The sequence below is a fragment of the Hippoglossus hippoglossus genome, chromosome 22 (genome assembly GCF_009819705.1).
Source record: "Hippoglossus hippoglossus isolate fHipHip1 chromosome 22, fHipHip1.pri, whole genome shotgun sequence".
Classification (NCBI taxonomy): Eukaryota; Metazoa; Chordata; class Actinopteri; order Pleuronectiformes; family Pleuronectidae; genus Hippoglossus; species Hippoglossus hippoglossus.
The window spans coordinates 14315776-14332997 of NC_047172.1; the positions used below are offsets into that span (position 1 = coordinate 14315776).

Here is a 17222-nt window from a genome sequence, read left to right on the forward strand (position 1 = left end):
AAAATGGACTGTGTTCGGCTTGCAGTGTTGACTGGTGGCAGATCCCACAGAGGAATTTACCCTTTTGTAAAAGAATCATGCATCACTGCTTTTTGCTGTGTTGTCAGCCGTCCACTGTAACTGGAGGGATCACCCTGCCCATGAATCTATAATCTGCTGGGTCTTGGTGCTCAGTACCAGATGGAGCGAGGCTCTAACCACAGCACAAAGGAGAGTCATCTCCACCCCAGGGGAGGGCCAGAGGGGGGGAGGGAGCTCCAGCATGGAGCAGGAGGGGAGGAGAGGGAGGGGTGTTCATCAGATGTTGCAACTGCACCCGAAAACCCCCCCAAAAAGGGAGGTGTCTGATTTCTCACTGTTTTACTCAAGTCCCGTTGACCATATTCACACAGCGGCCGTTCATCTCTGACATTACACTCAGATGCTGTTATGAACAGATTAATGTTGCACTGCTATGATCCAGGTTGAACTGTTAATTTCACTGCTCCCTGACTGATCAGCAGCTGAGAGACAATGGATAGTTAAAAACTGCAGGGACTTGGGACCAGGTTTCAGGTTACACAACATATTTGATCACTCATCAGCTACCATTAGCTAACGTTAGAATTCAGCTTTTCCTAGCCATGAAATAACAATGCTCATCTTGGACATATTGATTTAAGACTGTTAGTAAAATGTACCGGATGTAATCAAGCCAGCAGTGTGATGTTAACTGTCTTCTGATATCAGAAATATTCTGGTTAATGTTATCTGTAAATACATTATATGATTATTCTTAAAATCAAATAAGAAAAAAACTGCTGGTTTTAATATCACATTTATTTTATGAATATGATTATTATCATGATTATGATTCTCTGTGTTTACATTATTCTGTTCATTACAGCATTTTAGCTTCCCACCCTGAGCGTGATATCAGAGGAAGATGGCCACCGTGTGAGTATGGTCCATTCTCAAATGTTAGAAATGAAAAAAAAAAGCTAGACACCAGTTTGAATGCTCACTTTAATTTTTTATTCCAGAAACAAAAGTGTTGTGGAGAGAGATCACAAATGTCAAAGAATGTCAGCGAGGATCCTCTGCACCAATCACAATACAGCAGATCAAGAACAAGATGATTCATTCTTTGTTAAACCTCACGTTATAGGACACGTAGTAGCCATTGTTGTACATGTAGAGCCTCTGATCAGTGGGGTTGTAGTGCAGGTTGACAATCTTCTCTTGGAATTTCTGGAGGGGGATGCTCATGTATTTCTCCTCCTTAGTCTTAGTATCGTAGGAGTAGTAGATCTCCTCTGTGTTCAGATCTCTGGGCCTGGTCGCATACATAACCCCACAAACCATGAAAGCATTCCCTACTCGAGGTTTGTACGAATTAGTGTTCCACTCGTCCTCAATACCAAACGATTTCTCATCTATCTTAGCGATCACGATTTTACCCTTGCCCTCCTCTGTGGCATACATTACCCACAATCCTTTCTCGTCGGCTGAAAAGTCAAGGTACTGGTTTGGCGAATAGGTGTACGTGAATCTCTCGCTCGCTTTTGACATTTGTCTGTGACTGTAAACGGACGAGGTCAGATTCAACTTGGACATTCTGAATGGATTAGCAGCCTGGTAATAAATGGTGTTGCCATGAACGACATAATTATTACCGGTGCCTTCGTAGCCCTGTGGCAGGCCGTGGTGCGTGAAGGACGACCTCTGGATGAGTTTGTCATAACTAGAGTAAAGGTAGAACTCGTACACATTGGGCCTGCTGTATGCACCGTACCAGTACATCGACTCAAAGCCTCGGACAGGTTTGGAGTCTTTTCCCCAGCCACCATATTGATAACCTGGGTTCAAATGAGCGTTCACTTGGATGACTGTCGGCTTGCTGAAGCTCATGATTCCTGTGTGGTTGCAGTTAGCTGGAAAGAAAAGGTGTCATTACCTCTATGTCACGTGAATCCTGTTACTACTTCAGAAAACTGACACTCACCAACATCTGGCTTGAAGATCTCCTGCTCCTTCTGGCACTCCTCCAGTTTCCTCTGCAGCTTGGCAAACTCGATGCGGATCACATCCAGGTTGCTCTTGTCGTAAGTCTCCAGTTGGTTTACGATGAGCGTCATGTTACGAATCTGGATATAGACACATTAAAGGAGACATGCTCATATTCAGGTTCATGAAGTTTTTACGAAGCTTCAATCAGGAAGACTTAATCTATGTCCCATTCATTTACGATTCTCTTTCACTCTCCCTGCCCCTTGACTGGGTGTTTACCGTAATCCACTCAGATTGTGCCATGATCTTAATCAGCCAATCATGTCGTTGCTGTCAAACTTTCCATGTGTTCTCCTCTCGGTTACTGTTAGCTGTCATTTCAGTGATTCGCTGCGACCCTCCTCCTCCACAGTCTACTCACCTCATTCAGATCATCAACATTCTTTAGATCCCATCAACCACCATCAGAAATCCCATCAACCACCATCAGTGTCCAGACCCAGAGGGGGTTTCCTATACCATACAGCCTCACTCAATTTAACCTTGATGAAATCACAAGGGGTCTGAGTGCCAAATAGACAAATGTCACAGAACGTTTGACTCTTGTGCATGGCAATAACTCTGGTTAATTTTTCAGGGAGAATCTTTCCCTAATTGAAAAGTTTTTTTATCTAAAGTCCCTGGTTGGTTTGGAACAGTAGTGATGTCGTAAATCTGGCACAGAGGAGCAATCCAACATATACCACATAACCAATCAAATCTCAGTAGAGGTAGTAGCGAGGTAGTGAGTTTAGTTTTCTCACCTCAGTATACAGGCTGTCGAACAGAGGCGAGGAGGAGTTGAGGGAGTCTCTGAGCTGCGACACCAGAGCCTCAAACTCTCGGAGCTCGATCCTGAGCAGCTCAAAGTCCAGTTTGATGTAGTTGTCGGCGCTGCTCTGCAGGATGGCCACTCTGACTGTCAGCTCCGTCAGTTCTGCCAGGAACACATCCAGTTTGCCTCCATAGTGGACAAGCTGAAACACACCCAGTTTGTTTCCCACATTTTAACAAATTCTCCTATTTCAACACAACCACAACACAGACAGATGATATTCTGTATTAAATTTCCCTTCAAAGGATCTGTGGCTGCTAATAGTTCTTATTGATTTCTTTATAATCCTGGAGTGTAATGCTGCATTGTATGGTGTATAGAATAAATCCTTAATTTTTAAGGAAAATAATAAGCAGAATTAGAATAAATTCTGAATCATCTGGACAATTATTATTATTATCATTATTATTATTATTTCTGATTGATACTGTGCTGTACACCTGAGTTTTAAAAAAACAGAGCATGACATTGCGAATAAAGCTGGAACTGTGTCATTTCAGGTACTTATTATTATGAATATATGTGATGGATAGAGTATGAACATTGTATAGTAAACTTTTGCTTAAATTTGATACGCATTACATTCAGATCCATAAAAATGGTCAGTGTAACTATTTTTCTCATAAGATATTATAAATAACAAAGTGTGCATATTATTGCATTATTTTAGATAAATTAGGATTAAGGTCATTATGGGTTTCTAATCCCTAATATATCTGGTCACTGGGTTTTCACTTTAATTTAACCTGATTGTACTTTGCTGTAAATCAGGTGTCACACAACTTATTCCAAAGTTAGGAAAAAAGTCAAAAGAACAACATAGAGGTTGCTCCCTGTCGTACTGACTTTATTCATCTGGATTTCCACCTCCAGCCTCAGATCTGTGGTCACTTGCTGCATGTGCTGCACTCGGTCGGCAGGGAAGATGCTGTCGGGCAGGAACACGCTGCAAACACACTCCAGAGCTCCACCTGATGTGGTTACATTCCCTGACTCCCAGTCCTCCACCGGCTGCAAGAAGATAGATTTGTTTCACCAAAATAATTCATAGATTTCAATGAATTGAAGGTGAATAAAGATGTGTGGGACTTACGAGCCAACCCAGTGCAGGACCCATCATGGGAAAGAGGAGCAGCAGAGTCAGAGGCGTCATGTCTCTGCTGGTAGTTTGTCTGATCACTGTCTGACCTGATGTCCACTATTATCAGAGGGTGTTACACTTCTTATCAGCCCGGCTGAAGTATGTTTAACAAAATTACCACTGTCATAACAATTTTATTAGCATCCTTGAGATCAGTGCAGATGTGCATATATACACATTACATGGTGGGATTTGAACTGTTTTATGATTTCAGATTGGGTTATTTCCTTCTTCACACTTAAGTTTATTTAGACACTGGAAAAAGGACAGCATGAGAACAGGAACTGTTCAGGATGTGGCTCATCTGGTTGACTTGGTGACTCACATACTGAGGCAGACTGGGGTCTGACTTGTGGCTGTGCGTCTTCCCCTCTCTCTCTATCTCTCTTTCCATTCACACTTAAACTGTCCTGTCAATAAAGGTATAAAATGCCCAATGAATATATTTTTAAAATGAGAGTATTGTGATTTTAATATTAAAATGTAGTGCTTCAGAGTCAGTGACTATGACAAGAGGACCACTTTAGCACAGACTATAAAGTATTTTTTTAAATGATATATAGGGAAAGCTTTCTTCCTGAAGGTTATTCAGACTGTATGATTGACCTCATCTCGAGCTACAACATATATCTCCTATGTGACACAACAACAGGAGTAAGGTCTCGCCTGCTTTTACGAAGCTGAAAGGCAAAATGTGTCTGAAATGGCAAAAAGATGACAAACATACTTTGTGCACAATACAACAGAGCAGTTTGGACGTAAAACACTCAGAATGTTTTTTTATTTCAACTCATAAACACCAAAGTAAAAAGCTATGTTCACCGGACTGATGATATTTCATTTCTCTCTCCAGTTTATATTTTGATTAGCTGGGACTGTAGGTTAATTGAAAAACTGGAAATTGAATATGAATGTAACGAAGCAGCTTCTTCTTGATTCATGCTGCTAATGCTAATGTATTGAAAAAGCAGGAACATCTTCATCATCGTCTTCTTTGAAGGGCTGGAGGAGGCCTGCGGCTGAAGCACATTCATTTCTTTCTGCTCCTGTGTATCAACCTATTAAAAGTATCTAAGTTAATTACAGAGTGACGGCAACTTTTTTATTTTTTTTGCTGTTTGTGTGTCTTTTGGGTCGCCACCCATTTTACTCTGGAGACATTAGAGCTGACCAAGCCAGTATTTTTAAGTTAGACACATTTTCTGTAAACTCACTCACAAGCTGCAGAACCTGGAAATTTATTGAATTTTGATCTTGACACTGAAAGATACAGAGAATATGATTATTGCAGTTTGCTTTTATACTGTATGCTATATGTATCTGGCATGGTACTTGTTCTTTTAAATCTGTTGTAATTTATTATTATTACTTACTTACTTACTCATTGAGATTTTTTCGATCTGTTTTTCTAGAGACCTGCAGGAGATGTATCGGTTATTGGTAAGAGTAGCTAGTTCCTGTTCGCTTTTCTCCAGATTACCAACACTAGTTTTAAAAGGTTCTACCAAAATGTGTGTGATCGTAGGGGAAATGTAAGGTGATGTATGGTAACTGGAACATGCACTGTTATAACAGGGTGTAGACCGAACCGATACCTAAACTGGACTTTGTTAATGTGAATCCAAAAAAGTGCTAAAAGTAAAATAACTATTAATTTATTAATGTTTTTTTCAAACCATGCAATATTGGATGAAACGCTCTGGGTCGTAATTACACGTTTACATCTAAATGAATTGTGTCATTTGAATATCTGGAATCTGGAAATATTTTATAACTACTTTTCCCCTCATCGAATGCATCATCAATTTTGTAACTGCACTATTTATATAAAAAAAACAGCCCATAACATCATTTGAATGCTTTAGCTTAATTTTATTCAGAAGAAGAGAGTACATTGCTTCATAGAGCGTCACAGAGCATCAGGGACAAAGAGAGCGAACACAGATCAGTCGTACCAATCACAATACGTTAGATCACAAAGCTGAGGAATCATTCTCTGTTAAACTTCACATTGTAGGACACATAGTAGCCGTTGTTGTACATGTAGAGCTTCTGCTCAGTAGGGTTGTAGTCCAGGTTGGTGTATTTCTCCTGAAACTTCTGGAAGCGAATGTTGAGCTGCTTCTCCTCCCTGGTCTTGGTGTCGAACGCATAGAAGATCTCCTCTGTGTTCAGATCCACCGACCTGGTGGCGTACATGACTCCACACGCCATGAAAGCGTTGCCAGCCAGCTCCTTGTAAGCACCGGTGTTCCACTCGTCCGCAATGCCGAACGATTTCTCATCTAGCTTGGCGAGGACAATCTTACCCATGCTCTCCTCTGAGGCATACATTACCCACAAGCCATTTTCATCCGCTGCAAAGTCTAGGTTCTGGTTATCTGCGTATCTGTACGAGAACCTCTGACTGGCAGCTGGGATCACTCGGGAGTCGTATTTGGAGCTGGTCAGATTCAGCTTGGTCATACCGAAAGGCGTGTTGTGCTGGTAGTATATGGTGTTCCCGTGAACAATGTAATTGTTACCGGTACCTTCCCAACCGTTTGGTAGGTGATGGTGTTTGAAATCAGACCTCAGAATCAGCTTCTCATAGTCGGAGTACAAATAGAAGTCGTACACATGGGGAGTGCTGTATGCACCGTAGAAGTACATTGACTCGTAGCCTCGGACAGGTTTGGAGTCTTTACCCCAGCCTCCATATTGGTAACCTCCGTTCAAATGAGCGTTCACTTGGACCACCATGGGTTTGCTGAGGCTCATGATTCCTGTGTGGTTGCAGTTGCCTGAAAAAAAAGGAGGGAAAAGTTGAAAATGACTGAGGATCTAAATGTCTTGTCAACTAGCTTCTGACCAGCTGCCTCACCAATATCTGGCTTGAAGGAATCCTGCTCCTTCTGGCACTCCTCCAGCTTCTTCTGCAGCTTGGCGAACTCGAAGCGGATCACGTTCAGGTTGATCTTGTCATAGGTCTCCAGTTGGTTTACAATGAGCGTCATGTTATGAATCTGGAAATAAACACATTCATTAAACAGAAATCTATGAAGATTTGGTTAAACTGAATTTGAACACCATGAAAAGTCCAGGGTGATTCCTAGGGCCAACACTAGATTCTCGCCACAGATTCAAATGTGACTTTCTCACCTCAGTGTACAGGCTGTTGAACAGAGGCGAGGAGGAGTTGAGGGAGTCTCTGAGCTGCGACACCAGAGCGTCAAACTCTCGGAGCTCGATCCTGAGCAGCTCAAAGTCCAGTTTGATGTAGTTGTCGCCGCTGCTCTGCAGCATGGCCACTCTGACTGTCAGCTCCGTGAGTTCTTTCAGATAGATCTCCAGTTTTCCTTCATAGCTCACCATCTGAGTGAAAACACAAGTCAACATGATGACGTTTATACCACAGCACATGTTTTCACACCATCATGCCGTCAGTCAGCCCCCGAGCACCTTGTCCATTTGGATTTCCACTTCCAAGATCAGATCTTTGCTGACTTGTTGCATGTGTTGCACCCGGTCGGCAGGGAAGGTGGTGTCAGGCACATACACGTGACAAACGCACTGACCTGAGTCACCCACTGATGCAGTCACATTGCCAGATTCCCAGTCCTCCACTGGCTGTGAAATTATCAAAAAGGAAAATGTTAGTTTAAAGGTGATTTTATTTAATTTGCATGATTGGGTCAAAGAAAAGTTATTCCCTTACAATCCAGGCCAAAGCAGGACTGAGGACTGGAAGGAGCAGCAGCAGAATTGGCAGCATCATGTCTCCGTCTATCTCAAGTGTCTCCTCAGACGCTTGATCGGAGGGTTTTTAAAGGCAGCTCTTATCAGATCATCACAGACACCTTCTCTCTTCCCATAGTTATTGTCTGAGCTCGACACAGGCACACATGTTCATTCACAACGTTCGGCCGTCACAGGCATTATCTTTGTTTGGTCACGATAACCTTTAGAGGAATCGTATAAGATCTGAGCAGGACACGGGGTGTGGATGAGAAAAATGCCATGTGTAGTAAACTCAAGCAACACCTTGTTAAGTTTATGGCCTGTTAGCTGACTGTGATGACCTACCTCATGGATGTTTTCACACCTGTCCGTTGGTTGGTTGGTTTATTTGTTGGATTGTTAGGAGGATTACACAGAAACTGCTGGACAGATTACCATGAATCTTGGTGGAAGCATGTGGCAACGGTCACGAAAGAACCCATACAATTTTGGTGCGGATCCAGACCAGGGGCGAATCCAGGAATATTTTCTTTCTTTCTTTAACTTTGCTTGATAGGGCTATTTTTTTTACATTTTCACCATTTTCCCTGGGAATAATTAATGGATCTTGATGAAAAAATCCAGGCACAGTTAGTGTGTGAATACAGCTTGATTCAATTTGATTAAATGAAGGAGGACTGTTGGGTCTGGCCTGAGGCATCTGTTCTACTAAGAGCCATTCTAGTATAGTTTAATTTAATTTCTTCAAAACAAAGCAGTTTATTCATATTTAATCTTACTAACTGTATAAGCATTAACTCAGGAGTCACTTGTTTTTCTGAATATAGGAATCCAATTGCTTTTGTTGTATCCTCATCCATATGGTTTATTGCATAATCTCAAGCATGTGACTTGGGTGGTGTCTTTAAAAATGTGACAGTTATAAACACGTTAATCATGTAAAACTAACTGCAATACTTTTTAATGCGAACATTATGCATTTTATCAATGTAAAAAGCCAAATCTGTACTCAAAATGTGGAAGGTTTTTAAGATGTGACATTATTATTAGCATACAACAGATATACTGCTAGAAGTAATGCAGTAAACGCACAGCAAAACCTTGACACTGAAGCAGCTACGTCTTACAGTGTCACAAACGTCTGTATGTTTGCACAGGATGCACCACTTTGGTCACTTGAGCATCAAAAGACAGCTCAGAATCAAAAATAACTCCCAGGCAGCTTTAAAGACAAGAGAGACAGGAGAGATTGTTAATACTGCTGGTACTGGGGCCAGTGTGTGTGGAATTATAACCACCTCTGATTTTGAGTCATCCGCCTTTTCATTTCATCCTGGCAGGACATAATATGGGAAACACTGGTGGAACAAGGCTTCAGGGGGAGATATAACTGTGTATCATCTGCATAACGATGACAATACACATTAATTATCCTGTGTAACAACACTAAAGCTAATCATAAAAAAGCCCTGTAATGCAGATGCTGCAATTTTATTTCAGTCACACTTCTTAAATGTTTATTGCAGCAGAACATAGTGTTTGACTTTTAGGCTTCGACTTCATCCCTCCCCCAGATATGATAACATAGATATAATGGGAGGGATGAACAAATATTTATAAGCCCCCCAGTCAGAGCCTATAGGTGGATGCTGGGGTGGCGGAGGGGCTGAATCAACTGGCAGTTATACTGACGTAGCAGCAATGAGCAAGCAAAGGGAGTAATGGGAAATCATTGCAGTTTAAATAATCCGTCAGATTGGGAGGGCGTGTGTTAGAGAGGGTTGTGGAGAATAAGACATTCCATGATTGGAGCAGCGCAGCTCGAATTGGCTGCCTGAACGAGCTTCACTCCATTTATTGATCAGACCATTTGAAATTTGTGTGAGATATTTGCCTAGAAATGTTCACCTAATTAAAATAGATCCTTCCTTGTCGAATATATGTATGGGTCAAGTTATGGGTCAAGTTCATCAGTCAACTATATATAAAATCAATAGAACTCCACGTGTCTACTGTCTTTTAACTAATTTAATATTTTCTACATCTTAATTTGTTTTAATGTTTTCTATACAAACACTATTTCCGTAGTGAAAAGTGTTTATTATGAACATATTCTGTATTTTTTATTAATTTTTTTCCCTATAGCCTGTTATATTTCTATTCTCTTGTCTACCTCTTTCTGACTTTAATGCCACTGTAACTAGTGAATGTCAGTTTGTGGTCAATTAAGTTTAATGTTATCGTATCTTATTTTCTTGATAGTAGTATGGATACTGTCATTTTCAGTCATTATCAAGTAATACATTCTATTCATGAGCATTTACACAAAAACACACCTGACACTTATATGATGCTTCCGATGATTTATTGACTTATTATCGTTTAAGAAGAAGGATAAATGAGAAAACAAGAGAAAGAGAAACACAGAGATAGAATCATTGTTTCATTCATATGTTCAGTAAATCACTGATAATGATCAGGAGGTCAGGAGGAATGGAGGCTCAGCAGTGGCTTTAGTTGTGTGGCTAAACCACAGATGATAGCTGACGTAGTAGCCGTCGTTGTACATGTAGAGCCTCTGGTCGGCGGGGTTGAAGTCCAGGTTAGAGAACTTATCCTGGAACTTCTCAAACAGGACACTAATGTGACTCTCCTGTTTGGTGCGGGTGTCGTACTTGTAAAAGATTTCTTCTGTCTGGATATCTACAGTCCTGACCGCATACAGAACGCCACACACCATAAAGGCGTTGCTCACCCCTGGCTTGTAGACGCTGGTCTGCCATTCCTCCTCAACCCCAAAAGAGGGCTCGTTTATCTTAGCGATGACCATGCGTCCGCTGGACTCCTCCGTGGCGTAGGTCACCCACAGGCCGGTCTCATCGGCAGCAAAGTCAAAGTTTTGATTGGACATGTCGGTGTAGGAGAATCTGCTGCTGGCTTTAGCAATCACCCTTGACTCATATTTCATGGTGGTGAAATTCAGTTTGGCCAGCCCGAATGGATTGTTAATCTGATAATACAAGGTGTTGTCACGGATGATGTAATTGTTCCCTGTGCCCATCCAGCTGCTCTGTAAATTGTGATGCTGGAAGTTATTTCTTAAAATTAGATTCTTGTAGTTGGTGTAAAACCTGATGTCAATAATGGAGCCACTACTGTAGCCAGAGTACCAGTACATAGACTCTCTGTCGGGAACAGGCTTGGAATCTTTCCCCCAGCCTCCGAATTTGTAGCCAGAGCTTAGATGGGCGTTCAGCTGGCTCACAATGGGCTTGCTGACCCTGATGATGCCGCTGTGGGCACAGGAACCTACAAAGAGAACCGGAAATGAATCAAATGAGTCTTCAGAGGGCCCTCAAGACATTTCTATTAGTGTGAATGAACTCACCAATGTTGGGGTTGAAGAGCTCCTGGTGGCGTCTCTCGCACTCCTCCAGTTCCAGCTGCACCTTGATGTATTCCCGGCGGGTCACCAGAACCGCGTTCTTGTCGTAGGTCTTCTCCATCCTGTCCAGGGTCGCCACCATGGCTGTGATCTAAAAACACAACATGGCAACGGTTTGTCAGCACCACGGCTGTTGACAGCTGTGGCGACCATCCGCCGTACTTACCTGCACGTGCAGAGACTTAAAGATGATGGTGGAGCTCGCGATGGAAAGCTGCAGCTCTTTAACTAAAGCCTCCACTTGTTTGATCTCCACCTTCACCTCGCCAATGGCTGCGTCATTGTAGTCGTCCGGGTTCTTCTCCATCTTCTCAACCTCCACTGTCAGCTGGATTATTCTTTCTGCATATGCAGTCAGCTTGGTCTCATAGTCTTCCAGCTGAAATCAGGAAAAATATAACTTTAGACACTATATTTTGTGGTCTGTCACTAATTCGTTTTACAGTACATGCTTCCAGTATATACGAGAGTACCTTGCCCATCTCCAGTTCCACTTTGTGGGAGATCTCCACAGCTGTCTGCTCTACCACCACCAGGTCTCTGATGGGGAAGGTTGAACTGGGCAGGAAGGCATCACAGGTACATCTGTCCCCGCTTCCACCTCCTGTCTCATTTCTCACTCCCCCTTCCCTCCACCGGCCGACAGGCTGAAAAGAAAGGTCACATGAATATTAAATCAGCTTAACGCTATAAAGAATATAGATACAGATATATATATACAGAATAAAGATGCATCAGTCAATCTAAGTCGTGCCATACATACCCCCCAGGCCGCCGTGGAGCTCAGAAGCGTAAAGATACAAAGAGTGCTGATCATTCTGGTGCAGGGCTCATGATGGAGACAGCTGAATCTTCTGGGTTTATATAGACAGTGTCAATGTCTGGCCGGGCGCAGCAGCTGTCCTCGTTCACAGCATCATTAGCCATAAGACACAGGTCGAGATATGTGACGCATAAGGTTATCTTCAGCAAACAGAAATTAAATACTCAGGTTCCCAAGTGTTCTAAAATGTGATGAATCCTCAGATAGCCCAACTTATTCAGCAGGAAACAGAATGAAATGTTGACTAAGAAATAACCTGCAATATGGACGGATGCTGTATTTGTCAATCTGTCATTTTTTTATGTTTTAATCGGCATTTGGCATTTTGTTGATTTGTTATTTAGCAGCATCACACTAAACCTACTGGACAGATTACCACGGAAGGAATCCAACATATTTAAGTGAGGATCAGGGGGCGGTTCAAATAATTTTTTGTTCACTTTCTTCAACACTGTGAGATAGAGAACTTTTTTACTTTTTTGTTGCATTATTTCAAATACAAATTTAAATTGTAGTCATCTTCATAACTGTTACATCTTCATTGGTCTATTGGCAGGATTACACAAAAACTACAGAACCAATTTTATTGAAACATGGTAGAAGGATGCAGGCAATTTTTTAATCAACTTTCTTTATTATTGGAATGTAGATTTTTATTTTTATTTTACATTTCCACTTGTTTCCCAGAGACAACTTCATGGAGCTTGATGAAAAAATTAGGGGACTAATATTTATGAGTGTGTGTAATGTGGTGCAGTTCCAAATAAAAATCCAGATGTAGTGAATTTAAATGTGGTTTCTTTAGGGGACTGTTGGGCCTTTGCGGAGGTATGTGCTCTACTGAGTGCCATTCAAGTTAAAGACAGGATAAATAATGAAAATGTGAGGAACACAAGCCAGTGGTGACACATAGAAACAATCCGAACCTTTCATTTGATGACAGTCACTTGACAGTTTGATTAGGATTCTTTGAGCCCTTCTCCTCCTGCTTCTTCGTTTTCTTCTTCTTCACTTTCTTGGTTTTAGCTTTACCCTCTGGCTTCTTGGCGTTGAGAGCCGGCCTGGATCTGGTCAGGGGGTTAGCGGTGGGACTCAGCTTGCTGTGGCTCATTTCTGGATCAGAGCGTATCCCCTGAGCGGAGATGGACTTGCCTGGGGTAAAGCGCGGGGAGTCATCCAGCAGGTTGGGCTGGGAGTAGGAGCGCATCGCCAGAGAAGTGGTTGGGCGGTAAGACGGGCTGCCCCCTAACATGGGCAGGTGGACATGCTCGTTGCTCAGGTTGGTGACAGAGTAGCGACTGCTGTTGGACATGACAATGTGGTGCCAGGAGCTGAGGGGGGTGGCAGAGAAGTGCTGCGGGCCCCCTGAGTCCTCCTTGGCAGCACCTGGAGACATGACTATGGAGCCATGGGGCGTCACCGCCTCCACGGCCTTCTGGAAGGTCTTGAGGATGCGGTCGCTTTTCTGCTTTTCTTTCTTCTGCCGGGACTCAACCTTCCTCAGCTGGCGGCGGTGATCCCTCATCATCTGTTTCCTGGTATCTGCCAATCCCCTGCACAGAAACATCAGATCATCTTTACAGCACTGACACCAATTTACTACAGCCCCTCTGTGCCATATACAAACACCACTCCTTTACAACACCATGTTTTTGATCTGGACGATTTCCCAGCTCATAACTAAGACACACTTTTTTCTCTGTGCTGGAATTTAAAGGCACCATCTGTCAGCATAATCAAACAGTAACACAGTGTATGTGCTCACCTGTAGTCCACCATCCCTGTCCTGTCACGATCAAGTCTCTGAATCAGCTCCTCAATCTGGTATCGATCCAAAGGAATGCTTGATTGCTGTCACAACAAAAAAGTGAAGGAATTTCTACTTTTTCATGCACTGCATCTGTGAATTACTTGTAACTTACTATAGGATTTTATTGATTTGTTCTGTACTCTATGCAAGTCATGATCAGCATCAGGACACAGATGTGAAAAGGATTAGATGACACCTCATGGATGATTTCAGAGGACACTCTCATGGTATTCTGTCACTGAAATCCACCAGTGCACTTCTTAATGTAAATGTCACTGACTCATATCGCTGCTCAGTAAATCAAGAATTATTGGGTAACACCTGCACAGCCTTCCTGAAGTCGGCGACAGGGACACGCATGGTGCCGTCTTTGTCTATTTTCCTGAAGAAATCCCACAGACGCAGTTTACGTTGGTCCAGATAATCCTTTCGAAAAACAGAGACAATTATTAAGCAGACAAATTATAATTTCAACAAAATTAATATGTGAGTAAAACACTTATACATTACACAAAGATGTGAGATTACAATTTAAAACATAGAACATAACCATTTTAAATTTTTAGTTCCACAAATTTTCATTATGTGACTACACAGACCTGGATGATCTTCATTGGATCGACACGTTTCGGCGGCTTCTTAGCGATGAAGCCCCCCACCCCTCCATACTGTACATCCAGACCAGGATGCTCTTGACACGTCACCTCCAACAGATGCACAAAGTTCTCATTTACCAGCACGTTCTGCTCGGTAAAAAGGGAGAATAATACAATATTTGATTAATATTGATACAAAACTCACAGCTAATTTGACGTGTTTGTGATCAAATGAAAAACACACACACTCAGGTTTATCTCCTCCAGGGCGGTTCTAGGTGTGTTCTTCACCACATTAACCAAGGCCAGTGCTCCCTCTACCGTTATAGAGTTGTACGCCAGCTGCAGGAGTTTAAGCATTAAAGCATCAATTTATACAATGTATCTGCAGCCGTACTGATGATGTGTGTTGGCTTTATGTGACTTTGTCCACCCACCAGCAGGACTCGGAGTGTGTCATTGAACTCCAGGCCTCTGCACAGCATGCCGACGCCCTCGTTGGTGAGCCGGTTGTTGCCGAGGTTGAGGTGAACCAGGGTGCTGTTGAATTTTAGGGCCTCTCCCATGGCCAGGGCGCCTTCATTTCCAAAACCATTCCATGATACGTCAAGGTGTTTTAACATCATATTCACCTACATATGGATCATGTACAGTACATGTGATCAAATGTTGCACAAGAAGTCAGTGATGACATTCATTTCTTAAAGAGCCGTACTTTGAGTCCTGCAGATAAAGCTACAGCTCCTTTCATTCTCAGATGATTCCAGCTGAGGTCCAGCACCTCCAGACCTTCATTGTTTGCTGTATAAATGGACATTAAAATCAGAGACAAACATATAGATATATATACATATTCACTGTATTGCAATGCAATGGATCTCATCTATAAAGACATTAGGATTAGTGAATTTTACTGTACCTATCATCTGTCCCAAATGTTCACCTCCTTTTCCACAAAATGCATTATGGCTCAGGTCAAGTTCCTTTATTCTGGAATTAATCTAAATGTTTCAAAAATATATTTTAAACATGTTTATTGTAAAAAAGATTATCAAATAAACCAACAGGGGCTTGTTAGAGGTGCTTTGTTAACTTACCAAGAAGGAATCTGCAAAGTATTTAGCATCATCATCAGTAAATTTATTACCTGTTGGGGAAATTTTATTTGTTTAAATATAAAAAAAATTGCATAAACATAATAACAATATGAATTATTTTTATTTTTATTGTTATGAATGATATAATCTTATTATTGTTATGGACACTTCAGCTGAGTGGGTCCATGGAACTCATCGTATCACTCCCAAGTAACCTCCCCCTAATATCATGTTAAATGCTGTTAATGTGCTCATTACCTGAAAGTTTCATAGATTTTAGTGAAATATTGTCCAGCAACATTTTAGCCACATGCTCGGCTCCTGCAGACTTCAGAGAGTTGTTGGACAAATCCTGAATGATAAACAGAGGCTGGTGAGGATACAGTTGAAGTCAATGTAACCTGAAAAGCTCTTGTGCCCTCTAGTTGTGGCTTTGCAGTCCTGCATACATACCAGATGCTGGATGGTGAAATTGGCCCTCAGCATTTCCACAATGTATTTGGCTCCTTCAGCTTGAATGTGATTGTTTGCCAGTTCCAGAGTGTTGATGTGCATGTCGGTCTTAATAAGAAGAGCTGCTTATCAGAAATAACAGAGTCTAACTCATTAAAAAGAATGGACATTTTAAACTTACCACCAAAGCAATAGCAAGTGCCTTGCTTCCCAGAGGTCCCAGCCCATGGTGGGTGAGGGTCATGGTCGAAGAGTCAAGGTTTCGTATGAAGTAGGAGACCGGCACCACACCCACGAGCTTGCAGGCCTGCAGGTACACTTCAGCTACAGATGTGTCCTTGTTGCTCTCCTCGATTTCTGGAAATAACCATAACAAATGATTGTCACTCTATGGGCTGTTGCCTTAGTAGTAGTGGCAATATATAATACAGCAACAAGTCATGTTACTGTGCAATATTACGTTTTTCCTTGACATTTACAGTATTTTATGTGGTATATGGCTTTAAAGCATTACAATAAGAGCAGTATTTAAAGTGTACACAAAATGTATCCTAGAATTGGATTTTAATGTAGCTACTTACCATCAGACTCCAAGTCCGAGTCAAACTCGTCCTCCTCTCCTCGGGGCTGATCTGGAGATGGACAATCATCGTCTCTTAAGCAGAGGGACTCGAAAGATAATGTCGACATTGCATTCAGCCGTCACAGCTCATATACTGTTAGAATCCATTTCCCTGACTCAAGAGGAACACAGCAGGGCTATTTCCCTGTTTGTTCCGTATGGGCTTGTGCTGTCAAATGAAATAAGCGTGTGGTGTCCAGCAGGTAATTCTACCCCCCAGGTAATGTGGCATAGCGACATTATTAATGAATGACTCAGTGAAGCATGGGCATTCCGGTTAGTGGACGATCCACTCTGCCTCCTGGGCCGCAGCCGCTCACAAAGGGAATTGATGTGGTTTGGAGTATAAAAACAACACAACCACATGAGCCTGGACCATATGTCCAAAAACTACACCAACTGTCATCTGACTGATTGTATTAACTGACGAAAAAGCCGCTATGTGAAGTAATATGGGACATTGTAGATGTGATACATTGAAATTGACGCCAATTTGAATACATTTGTCAATTGGCACTGCAGGTGAATATGATAAAAAAAAACAAATCACACAGTCTGTGGTTCTGTGGTCCACAGAACTTCCCCAGTTAATGACTCACATTAAGAAATGTTATGTTTAAATATGCAGATTAGCTTGTTTGGTGAATTTAGA

General features: G+C 42.0%; 4 protein-coding genes across 4 annotated transcripts; all 4 read right to left on the bottom strand.

Moving 5' to 3' along the window:
- Positions 1-1111: 1111 nt before the first annotated feature.
- On the bottom strand, positions 1112-4016 carry LOC117756033 (olfactomedin-4-like). The gene is made up of 5 exons (XM_034576311.1): positions 3957-4016; positions 3710-3874; positions 2793-3005; positions 1985-2126; positions 1112-1913 (listed from the first exon to the last, which is right to left on the bottom strand). Exons 1-5 carry the CDS (start codon positions 4014-4016, stop codon positions 1120-1122), a joined length of 1374 nt encoding a protein of 457 aa, XP_034432202.1. The 3' UTR covers positions 1112-1119.
- Positions 4017-5993: 1977 nt separating this feature from the next.
- LOC117756039 (olfactomedin-4-like) lies at positions 5994-7761 on the bottom strand. The gene is made up of 5 exons (XM_034576316.1): positions 7702-7761; positions 7446-7613; positions 7146-7358; positions 6868-7009; positions 5994-6787 (listed from the first exon to the last, which is right to left on the bottom strand). The coding sequence occupies exons 1-5, from the start codon at positions 7759-7761 to the stop codon at positions 5994-5996; spliced, it is 1377 nt and encodes a 458-aa protein (XP_034432207.1).
- A 2439-nt stretch (positions 7762-10200) lies between these two features.
- On the bottom strand, positions 10201-12039 carry LOC117756034 (olfactomedin-4-like). Its single transcript, XM_034576312.1, has 5 exons — positions 11933-12039; positions 11643-11816; positions 11336-11548; positions 11113-11260; positions 10201-11033 (listed from the first exon to the last, which is right to left on the bottom strand). Exons 1-5 carry the CDS (start codon positions 11984-11986, stop codon positions 10201-10203), a joined length of 1422 nt encoding a protein of 473 aa, XP_034432203.1. The 5' UTR covers positions 11987-12039.
- A 725-nt stretch (positions 12040-12764) lies between these two features.
- Positions 12765-16721, bottom strand: LOC117755951 (leucine-rich repeat-containing protein 74A). The gene is made up of 13 exons (XM_034576143.1): positions 16530-16721; positions 16130-16305; positions 15949-16056; positions 15754-15847; positions 15496-15545; positions 15318-15399; positions 15114-15199; positions 14836-15030; positions 14645-14740; positions 14402-14545; positions 14124-14228; positions 13758-13843; positions 12765-13545 (listed from the first exon to the last, which is right to left on the bottom strand). The coding sequence occupies exons 1-13, from the start codon at positions 16636-16638 to the stop codon at positions 12936-12938; spliced, it is 1941 nt and encodes a 646-aa protein (XP_034432034.1). The 5' UTR covers positions 16639-16721; the 3' UTR covers positions 12765-12935.
- Between the last annotated feature and the right edge of the window lie 501 nt (positions 16722-17222).